The 11524-nt window shown below is 47.1% G+C and overlaps 1 protein-coding gene across 1 annotated transcript; it reads left to right on the top strand.

Moving 5' to 3' along the window:
* Positions 1–4512: 4512 nt before the first annotated feature.
* Positions 4513–8923, top strand: LOC120660619 (uncharacterized protein At1g66480-like). Its single transcript, XM_039939215.1, has 2 exons — positions 4513–5314; positions 8444–8923. The coding sequence occupies exons 1-2, from the start codon at positions 4637–4639 to the stop codon at positions 8486–8488; spliced, it is 723 nt and encodes a 240-aa protein (XP_039795149.1). The 5' UTR covers positions 4513–4636; the 3' UTR covers positions 8489–8923.
* The last annotated feature ends 2601 nt before the right edge of the window (positions 8924–11524 follow it).

Raw genomic sequence — 11524 nt, 5'->3', positions numbered from 1 at the left:
GTGGGTATGGGGCACTGTCGGAGCCTCATCAATCGCACGTACAGTGGATTTTCGGTGGATTTCTTCAGCTTTTAGGATATGATCGCCAAAGGTCTGATGAAGATGGTGATTGGTAGTAAAGCTGTCTGTCTGCAAAGAAGAGGTTAGGTCAAACATTAGCCATGGGCCAAATAACTCCATCCGTGCTACGAATCTAGACGCGAGCAGGGATGGCTAAATTTAAAGATGAAGCAAGTGCCACATTTTCTATGAGGCTATTCCAAAAGCTCAACACGGAAGCAAAAGAATGGAGGGAGGCAGCTCCAAAACTTGAGAAAACTGGCACGAGATTTGAATTCAAACAAAGCTATTTTGTGGTCAGAAGGAGAAGGCAGTATGTCCCTAGTTCCATTCGCGTTGACCGTACATGCAGTTTTGCTTTTGCTTGAAGAGAACTCTTCCAATCATTACATTATGCAAATGTACCTCTTGTCTCTTGACCTACTGTCCACACTACTACTACCACCTTGAGTCTGTTGTACACTATATCATGACGAGTCCGTTGAAACTTATGCCTTATGCCTCTCTCGATCGAAAAGGAGTCGAATCCATGCGGTACAGTTGGTATAATCAAGACGACCTGAGAAATTTGTCCAAATGTCTAACAACCATCACCTAAGTGACTGACGAAAATTACACAAAAAAATGATCAGCAATTCAGCAAAAGGCGACAGAAATTGTGCAAAAAAAAATCACAGAGCTAGCACATTGCGAAAATGGATCGTCTGCAGTACTTATCTCTAGAGTTGAGTCAGTGACATGTGGACTCAGCCCACACGTCAGTAACTCAAGTGCAGCAGTAACTACTGTGGAGGATCCCTATCCCGGCACAGCAGTGTATTCATGGCCATTCTCCGCTAAAATGCAGCTCGCAAATTGTTCAGGTCTAGCATAACAAACCTTTCCACCTAGTGGTATAACATAGGAGTCCGAAAGAAAGAGAAATAGAAAGAAAGAGAAATAGAAAGAAAGAAAGAAAGAAAGAAAGAAAGAAAGAAACTGAGCACCTACTCAACTCCCAAACCCTGACAAAACCTGCTCCCTCCTGATTCCATAATCCTACAACAGATTGTAAACTAGCAGCAAATGGCGAGCGCCAGCGAGTCGCCTGACCTCATCACAGGCGAGTAAACTAATCTCGCAATCATCGCTAAAAACCAGTTGTCGTGCATGCAATGCAAGCGTCCAAGACAGAGTTGGCGCTAGCTCGGCCATTCCCTGTCTGATTATCAACAATCTCCCCTATGGATGGGCCCTGTTTAACGGGTCGACAGGAATACTGACAATATAATTTTGCAAGAAAGGAAAGGAAGTAGAGGTCGAGAATCGAGATGATGTTGTTGCTCGTGGACATGGACGTACGGGCATCACGGGCTTGCGCTCCCGTGACTACTGGGCTCCTGTCTGCCTCGTCAGCAGGCTAAGCAACCATCTAAACCTGGTCGTCCAGATTTGGAAGTTACTCGCATGTATACTACCCTACAAGACATCCGTACGTGTCTGATAAGTGCACGAGCATGACGTGCTGTACGCATCACCTCACTAATAGTCTAGTAATAATCTGAATCCGATGGACCGTCTTAATCGAAAAGAAAATCCAGAAACTTTCAGAAGGAGAATAAACTCAGACACTGCGAGGTGCTAAAACTTTTAAAATTGTGAGCCACAAATACGCCGGTTCCATCTCGGAGATTAGATGACTGAGGCACTGTCAGAAAGGAATGCAAGGTAGCCGCCGTCCTCTTCTTTCCATTCCAAACCTGAAAATGCAGCTCGAGCTTCCCTGCAAGAGAGGGGAAACTCGACAGGATTAGACTGCTGGCTGATCTCTCTCTCCATTTGAGGAAGTCAAACCTAATGCTACGGCGGCCGGTCACCGCACCGGTGATGCGCGTCGCTGTTCAGTTAACTGATACCGCAAATGCACGTTACGCTCAGCGCGTGGGTGTCAACGTTGTTGCAATCCCAAGTTGCAGACCGCCGGTGCCTTCGCTAGTGGTGCATTGCACCGGCAAAATCCCCTGAAATCATGCACCACCGCGCTGCAAATCCGGCTTTACCTCCCTTTCCTCGCCTTAATCTATCCCTACTTTTCTTTGACCATGCAACCGGCGCTGCATAGGTTTATTATTTGTGATTTTTTTTTATGGTTTTTCGATTTGCTAATGTTGATCACGCAGGGTATCTTGATTGGAAAGGGCGGTAGATGATGGCCGTTGTAGTGGTCAGGTGCCCAATCTCGATCTTCGTGTGGCAACTAAACAAATCGTTCTGGAAGGTCACTTGTGGTGACAGAAAAAGGTGAAATCGGGGCCCCGAGCACTGAAAGTGAAAAAAGAAAAGTAAAGGAGCGAAAAAAGGATAGTGTAATACAATTGGCCATTTCATTTGTGCACACACGGGTCTAAGGCACCATCATTCAGAATTCAGAGCGCCAGTACACACACAACGACCACCATTAGCAACAATTCGCACGCCTACAATTCCATTTCTTTTCCAAAAAAAAACGAAGTTATATATCTGCCTACAAATTCAACCTGGTGATGGAACCACCTCTCGTCTCTTTCTCGAAAAAAAAAAGGCTTTAACTTACTAGTAGGCGATCATATTATTCCTCCAAGATGTTAGGTAAAGTTACTAAATTGGGCCTACAGTGAGGAAAAAAGGTTGGTGAGGAACATTAGAGGGCTTAGAATTAGCATTACCAAACGGTTAGATTTAATCTATCAAGAGACGCACATGTCCATGGATCAAACGTTACCTTGACATGGTCATGCTCATGGCGTGAACTCCCAATTGGCTCGACCACAAACCGGACGACGACCGGTCTCATGTTCGAGCGGTAGGTGCTTACCAAATGGGAGGGAGGTCAGCCTTGTAGAGTAGTATTCCGAGCTCAATTGGGTCAAGCTAAAAATAAGAACACATCAATGTTCAATGCAGTATGTACTTGGAACTTTCTTTCTTTTTTTTTTTGGAAAATAAGGCAGGAACACTGCTTATAATCATGTAAGAGGGGAAAGTCGCACACTTGAGCAGTGGGGAGACCGGAGAATGGGTCGAGTAAACTCCCTTAGGGCCAATTAAATCACCCCTTGAGCGACTGAAGGGCGAGCCCGGATCCAGAGTTTGATGTAAGCAGGTGAGTTTTACAAATGTTTCTCCTTTTATAATTTATCGACAGGTTAAATGCAGGATCAAACTGACGAGTTATGTGTGAGCACACATGCTAACTTTACTTTTTAAATGCTAGCTAAACAGAATAGAAATGAACTTCTGTAAATCATGGATCGTAGCAGAGCAATCTCATGATTCTCTGAAAACAATTTTGTGGGGTATCGATTTCCTAGAGGCCCTTAAGCTTAAGCATCCTTTAACCAAGCAACCAAGAGTCCAAGAGGAAATGAAGGCACGCCACGTCAGCTTAAAATGGTCAAGCAAGCTTTCCATGATACCTGCAGCAGAAGCAGTAAGCATCATCTTCAGTCTTCAATTCGTGTGATTAACCGGTCAAGAGTGCTATCTCTGTGTATCTCTCGCTGAAAACCTGGAGAAAGAAATGGTCGGATCTAAAGACTAGTGGGATTGTACACACGCAGAGGACTGACCATAGAGAGGCCACACGCTTACCACTTACCAGTTAACAGCCACGCGCGGAAGAACCGGTATTTGCACGAAATTTGCATCACTGGGTATGACCCGTCCAGGTGACATTTGGACCCGCTGTGGAGCAAATAGACCAAGAATTCTCCGATACATTTTACCTTTTTTTATACATCGGTAAATCAAAACGGTAGGCGATAGCCAACTTATCCAAGGTATTTAATTACTTTATGATAAGCATCATATATTTAAAAACAAAGAAAATATTGTTAGCCAATTTTGCCCTTAAAAAAATCTACCACATTATATTACATAGCCAGTAGACTCGACCCAAAATATTGGCAATTTTCAGTAATATGTTATAATCAAATCTACAGCATGCGAGTAAATCTATTTTGCTACCATTAAAACACATTTCATCCGTTCCAAATTATTCACATGCGGATATCAAAACAACCTATAATTTGAAACACTTGTGGTGCCAGAACTTCTGGTCCATCTGAGGAGGGAGTAACAGACGGGATTAATCGGAGCATTTGTCGAAAAATATGGTACACCAATTAGCCGGCTTGTCGCAAATAAAAAGTAGTAGCAGCTTTTTGAGTTTTACTGGCCTCTGTTACTATCCAGTACTCCTTTCGGCAAGCAGAACACCGAAATTGGACACGAGCGGCCCTCGTTTAATCCAACGTACCGAACTGACACAGAGAGCCGACGGTTCCCTTGTACAACCCCAGCGGTGAGTGGTGACAAGCAGGACACGCTGGAGATTTGTTGGCACCAAACCAAACAGGAGAGGCTCCGAGCGGCACCCGACAACCTTTATAACCTCCTCCTCCTCGTCTCTCTTTCCCTCTCTCCTCCAGCCTCACGTACGCTAACCCCAACCTCCCACAAGCTCCTCGCTAGCAGGACCCGCGCGCGCGCGCGCGCGCGTCCCCCATCGCTCTCCGCAAGAAGCGAAACAAAACATCTGCTCCCGCGCCGCGCCGCCATGGGCAACGCTCTCGCCGGCCGCCGGCGCGCGGCCAAGGTGATGACGGTGGACGGCGCGACGTTCCGTTACAAGACCCCCGCCGCGGCGGGCGCCGCGCTGCGCGGCCACCCGGGCCACCAGCTGCTCGAGTCCGAGGAGGTGCGCCGGCTCGGCGTGCGCGCGCGGCCGCTCGACCGCGACGCGCCGCTCAAGCCCGGGAAGCTCTACTTCCTCGTCCAGATCCCGCGCGGCGCCGCGGCGGCGGGCGGCGGCGACGGCGACCCGCGCGCGCCGCGCAAGACGTGGTCGGGCGCGCTGCACGTGGGCGCCCGGGAGCGGCTCGAGAGCCTGATGCTGTCCCGGCGCACCGTGTCGGACGTGGCGTCCGTCGTGCCGTCCTCGGCCGCGCGCCTCGCCGCGGCCGGCGCCCCCGCGGGGTCGCCGAAGCCGCCGCCGTCCGTGGAGGTGGGCGCGGACGGCGCCGTGCGGCTGCGGATGCGGCTGCCCAAGTCCGAGGTGGCGCGGCTGATGAAGGAGAGCCGGGACCCCGCGGAGGCCGCCGAGCGGATCATGCAGCTGTGCGTGGCCAGGGACCAGGGCGCCGCCGCGCCGCCGGCGCTGGCGCGACCGCCGTGCTCCTCCGCGCTGTCCGGCCGCAGGAACGCGACGACAACGGGCACGGACTTGAAGAAAGAGGTGAGCCGGCCGCACGCGCATCGCCCTCCCGCCGTTTCCCTTTCCTCAATCAGTCACCCGTTTGTTTACGTCGCATCCTTTTCCACAGTCCTTGAACGATAATTGGTAACAGTAGTAAGTACTATAGTAGGCTAGTATCTACTTGCTGTGCACCATGCTGCAACTACTCCTCCGAACTCTAGCCTTAAACAAGCCTTTGTTGATTAGGGATGTCCAACTCTCAGTCTCTCACCTCTAGGCTGCTGCTAGCAAAAGGTGATTAATTACTGATTACCATGAGGGCCCAAACCATCCGATCACCATATATCGGCACCTGCACGAATCTTAAAGCACAACCTTGCCAAGCAAAACGGCCCAAACATGTATGGCTAAACACATCACAATCTTAAAACATACTATTGCCACGAAAAAGCTGTATTAGCTAGGCACAAACTCACTCTGCTTTCCCGTGGGTTGGGTGCTGAGCGCCTGTCCGGGAGGCGACAACCCGGCCGGCGGGATCTCAGAATCTCGCTCAGCTCCCGTGTGACTTTGATCCAAACGAATCCCTAGTGCCCAATGAACATACGAGAAGCCCGTGCGGCGCTAGATACTTTTGTCTCCGGAGGAGCGCTATCGCTAGTGATCTGATCTGAATCGCGTGGGCGTGGGCGTGGGGCGGGCGATCATGGCATCTCTGATCCGTGCGTGGCGGCCTCGCGCGCGCCCGCCTTTTGGGGGCTCGGGGGGGGGGGGGGGGTGGCGCTCGCTCCCCGGCCGCCTAGCTCCGCTCCACCTTTCCATGCCACTCTCCCTGCCTTGCCTTGCTCGCATCGCCCCCGAGCTCACGTGGTGTGCCCGGCCGCGCGTGTCGCGCAGCAAGGCGGCGACCGCGACGGAACCTTCCGAGGCCTTCCCCGCGCATGATGGAGCAGGAGCCTATAGGACTGGGAGCAGGAGCAGGAGCTGGAGCTGCAGGACAGCGAACGAGAGAGCGCGCAGCGGCATCTCACACCTGTGCTGTTCTGTACGTTAGCGATCAAGCATCGTGGTTTTTATTTATTTTCTAAAAAGCGATTAGTACGGAGTACTACTAAGGCCCCGTTCACTTTTCAAAAAATTTTCTACAGTACCTGTCATATCCAATTTTTGGACATATGTATGGAACATTAAATGTAGTTGAAAAAAATAATTAATTACACAGTCTAACTGATTAGTACGAGATGAATCTTTTAAATCCAATTAGTTCATGATTGGACATTATTTGTCAAGTAATAACGAAATGTGCTACAGTAATTTTTTTATCATCTTTTAGCAAACTGAACGGGGCTAAGGCCATGTTTAGTTTCGTTGCAATTTTTTTTGCAAAAAAATCTTACTAATTTGAAGTACTAAATGAAGTTTATTTACAATTTTTTTTGCACAGATAGGTTGTAAATCGAGAGACGAATCTAATGATGCTAATTAATCCATGATTAATCAATAATTAGCGGATGATTACTATAGCATCACTGTTGCAAATCATAGCTTAAGTAGGCTCATTAAATTCGTCTCGCGATTTACAGCCCATCCATGCAAAAAATTTTGTAAATAGATTTCATTTAGTATTTCATGTATGTATCGAAATATTCGATGCGATGTTTTTTTTACGGGTTTACCGGATCGGATCTGGCCTAATTATACGGCGCACGGTGCGTGTCAGGGCGAGCATGTGATCTGAGCGGGGTTCTGTTTGGTACTACTAGGGCAGTAGGGCGTCTCTCTCTCTCTGGACAAGCTAAAGGCCACACATTAAGTAAGGGCGAGGCAGGTTTAGGTCAGTCAAGTCAAGTCAAGTCGGTCTGAGTTAAGTATTATGGGGAAAAAAATATCCCCTTGTTGCAGATTGAGATTGGTTTCAGTAGTTCGTCGAGGGAGAAAAAAAAGATTGGTTTCGGCATTAGGTGCTCACTTGCCCGTGGTCCTGCAGAGACCTTAACAAATCCGGCGCAGGGCTCCGGCCTTGCATGTGCCTAAGCTCATCACTAGCCGGGCGCGTAGCTTGCTGCTGGCTCCACGTCACGAGAGGGCGAGCGCGCACGCGTCCGGCTGATCGGCCGTGCATGTGCCTAAGATTCCGTGCGGGTTAGACTAACCGCGCGGGCTGTACCACGGCCCGTGGTGACCGAGACGGCCCCGTGCGCGTACTGTTTGGAGGGAATAGGATACCGTTTATTGTGTCATTGGTGGAGGTTTGACCTGGGCTCCAAGGGCTGCCATGATCGCTCCGCCTGACGTTTCCAGACGTAGGCATGCCATCATATTCTTCGGTCTTGGGGTTGCATATTTTCCGAATAAAAGACCGTGCATGAGCATGAGGAAAATCATTTACGTACATAAGTTTGTCTGAAATTGTAATAATTTACACCCTCGAAGCCTCAAACTATCGTAAATTTTTTTTTATTTCCAACATTTAACTATAAAATCGCATAACGAGAGCCATCCAACTGTTAAAAATCGAATTTTTCTGATAATTCAAGAGTATAAACCGAACTAATAATAATACGCTACCTCCAGTCAAGAATGCATGCTTGATCGAGGACGTTCAGACAAGCAGCGGCAGTAGAAATAACTGTTTTAATTTGGTGCTACGAAATGTCATGCACTTTTTTTTTTACCGGAGGGAGGGCCATTGGTTAAAACAGCACGTACGTGCACTATTTGCCAAGACAATGAGAGAGGGGAGTGTATATCACGGGGCCCTAATGGAGTTGGTAGGAGCAATAATAACGTAATGAACTGACTAGTTTTAATCTACCCAAGTTGTGGTGACGATCAAGCCTCAAGGAACAGTACTGTTAGTCCTTCTAACGTTCGCTATCCCCTGACGTCGTCCAAGTTCCCATGGGATGGGACAATTGCGAACCACAGCTTTGCTTTTCCTGGTAGCAGTACAAAAAGGAGAGAGAGGGAGGGGAGAGTATACGGCAGCCCAATAGTGGTCCGTTGCACGACGACGCGTTCCTTTCAAGCGAAACCGCTCCAACGACCCGTCACAATCGCTCCGGATTTGCCAGATTCAAACTAAACGATTCCTTCTATTTGCGTCAGTTTGTTACATTATTGTTCGTCGAATTCGCATTCTGAATTTGGTCTTCCCCCCTTTTGCAGAAGCGGACGAGGTTCATGGCGGTTCCGGACGAGATCATCGGATGACACGGCGGGGGAATCGTCAGAGGGTAGTCTTGTTTTGCCTGTCTTCTTGCACTGCGTTTTTCTCCTTCTAGTCGTCGTCGATCGATCTCTTCGGCAACAGAGAGGGGGCTAGAGGAGTTGACGGGGCTTTGGAACATGAGAAGCTGCTCCGACACCTATGGCTTCCTATCTAATCTGCCCAGCAATTCCTCAAGTCTTTTTAAGTCTTATTACGTAGGTATAATCTCAAAAAAAAGAAGTATATATAGTATAGTATAGTTGATTAGGAAGCAGAAAAACTAGCGGCAGTTTGTACTGTACTGTACTGGTGTGAGACATGGCATCTGCAGTAGCCACCTTCATCGGACGATCAGTGTGAATGGATCACTGAATCAGAAATTCAGAATGTATATATACAATTACCTATGTAGAAAGATCTTCCTCGCTTTACCTCTCCTTTCCGGCGCGCTTGCGTATGCAAGCTTGCATTTTTTCCCCCTTGGCACCGGGGTGTTTTGCAAGGGCGGCTCCAGTAACAGCGACGCCGGCTTTGCTTTCGGCCGCGGCGGTGATGGCTCGATCCGAGCTGATGATGGGCACTGCTACTACGGCGACGCCGGCGTGTCAGCGTCACGCGTGCGTATGAACGGGCATTACTAGTGGGCTTGTGGCGGCGCGTGCGGCCGTCCATCACCATCGGCCACGAGGCCGGCCGGCGGCGTTGCCTGTCGCTTATCCGGCGCCGCTTCTGCCGCGGCCGTTGCCGTTGCCGTCGCCATCGCCGCCTCGCTTGTGATGCTCGTCTTTTTTGACAGGACACTGCCGCCGCTGCACCGAGCAAACAAAGTCGGCAGTCGGCACCGGCTCAAAGATTTGCGGCTTGGAAAAGGTCAGCGCCGCGTGTGCGGGCCTGCGGGCCTGGGCGAGGCGGGCTGAGAGGCCTTTTTTTCTTTTTTATTTTTTTAAAAAATAAAATTTTAAAAATATATGCCGAATAGGTAAATTTTCAAAAATGGGTGCCTGTAGAGTGCATGTCGTCCATCCAGACGACAGGACCTAAATGTAAAAAATAATTTACATTTAGGTCCTGGCGCCCAGGGCGTATTAAATAGTAAAATTGTAAAATTGATATAAAATCATAAAAAATTAGAAAAATACAAACTCAACTGTTCTGAATTCTATGAAATAATATCTACAACTTTTGTTACATAAAGTTTTCCATTTGATCAATGTATCTTGCTCTATTTTAAATACCAGTTTAATGCACTTTTATTTAAATCTCAAGATCCATCCTTTGGATGCATGTCATCTTTGGCCAGAGTGTTGCATGTGGTGAGTATAGGCTTGTGTAAAATTGGTAGGCCCCAAAAAACACTTCTAGCATAAGTTTTTAAATTAGATCTTGCAATATATCTAGTTTAAATGAGTTATTTATACATACTGCTATACTAAGTTTTAAGAGCCATAACTTTTACAGTAGCCTTATTTTATTTCCTAAGAGCTATAGAAAAAGTTTGGTAAATTTTAGATAAGCACAACTAGACCAAATGAATTATGACTAAGGTAAATGCATTAAATCAAGAAAAATAGTTCTTGTACCTAGAAAAATCTGAAATCATTCATTTGGTCTAGTTGTGATTATCTAAAATTTACCAAACTTTTTTATAGCTCTTAGAAAATAAAATAATGGTACTGTAAAAGTTATGGCTTCTAAAACTCAGTATAGCAGCATGGATAAATAACTCATTTAAACTAGACATATTGCAAGATCTAATTTAAAAACTTATTCTAGAAATGTTTTCTGGTCCAACCAATATTGTACAAGCCTATGCTCACCATATGCAACACTCGGGCCAAAGATGACATGCATCCAAATGATGGATCTTGAGATTTAAATAAAAGTGCATTAAATTGGTATTTAAAATAGAGCAAGATACATTGATCAAATGAAAAACTTTATGTAACAAAAGTTGTAGATCTTGTTTCATAGAATCCAGAACAGTTGAGTTTGTATATTTATGATTTTTTTACGATTTTATATCGATTTTACAAGTTCACTATTTAATGCGCCCTGGGCGCCAGGACCTAAATATAATTTTTTTTTACATTTAGGTCCTGTCGCCAACTGGATGGGCGACAGGCACTCTGTCGCCCATTAAGGGGGCGACAGGCACCCATTTTTGAAAATTTCCCTATTCGGCATATATTTTTGAAATTTTATTTTTTTAAAATATAAAAATGAAAAAAACCCGGCTGAGAGGGTCGTCAGCCCACGCTCGCAGCCCAAAAAAGAAACAACGAGAGGCCTGCCTCCTGTTTGGGCCAGGCCGACAGAAGCGGGCGGCGCGACAAGAGTGTGTGTAAGGATCGATGGATCAAGAGGGGGTGAATTGGGCATTTTTCAAATTTCTAAAACAAAATAAAGCAACCTTAACCTATGCAATACTAGTAAGGCTCAATTCACCAATTGGCTAACTAAGCAACCTACACAAGCTATAAAGGATATAACAAGATATAAAGCTAAGCAAGACAGAGCTAAGTTATGATCCCTAGGGTCAAGCACATGAATAAATTGCATGAAAGTAAGTGCTTGAATGTAAAGAGCTGGCAAGAGACGACCGGATTTTTTCCCGTGGTGTCGATGTGTTGGCACACATCCCTAATCCACGTTGTGACACTTACTAAGAGCCTTGTCACCTCCCAAGTCACCAAGACGATGGTGCTCACTAAGAGTCTCCGTTCACCATCCCGGCGTGGTGGAGCTCAAGCCACGTACAATCTTCTTCGGGTTCCCACAATCAACTTAGCAAGCTCCGCAAGAAGCACCTCAATCACCAAGATCGCCTAGGTGATGCCAATCACCAAGAGTAACAAGCTAGGACCTTCACTTGAGCAAGAACTGATCACCAAGAATGGATGCACACAAGCTTCTCCCTACTCAAGTCCTTAGCCTTGCTTCTTGGATGATTGAATGGTCAAATGGGTGGAATGTGAAGCTCAAGTTGGCTCTCAACAAAAGAATGAGTGTATGAGTGTTGTCTGGTGTCAAGAGTCTAT

This window comes from Panicum virgatum, chromosome 2N (genome assembly GCF_016808335.1).
Source record: "Panicum virgatum strain AP13 chromosome 2N, P.virgatum_v5, whole genome shotgun sequence".
In the NCBI taxonomy this organism is placed as follows: Eukaryota; Viridiplantae; Streptophyta; class Magnoliopsida; order Poales; family Poaceae; genus Panicum; species Panicum virgatum.
The sequence above is the reverse complement of the archived record's forward strand: the minus strand, read 5'-3'. Positions and strand labels throughout refer to the sequence as shown.

Excerpts from the sequence above, each read along its gene's own strand:
- LOC120660619 (XM_039939215.1), top strand. The coding sequence starts at position 4,637 with ATGGGCAACGCTCTCGCCGGCCGCCGGCGCGCGGCCAAGGTGATGACG. Across the intron at positions 5,315-8,443 it reads GCACGGACTTGAAGAAAGAG|AAGCGGACGAGGTTCATGGC; the intron begins GTGAGCCGGCCG and ends CCCCTTTTGCAG.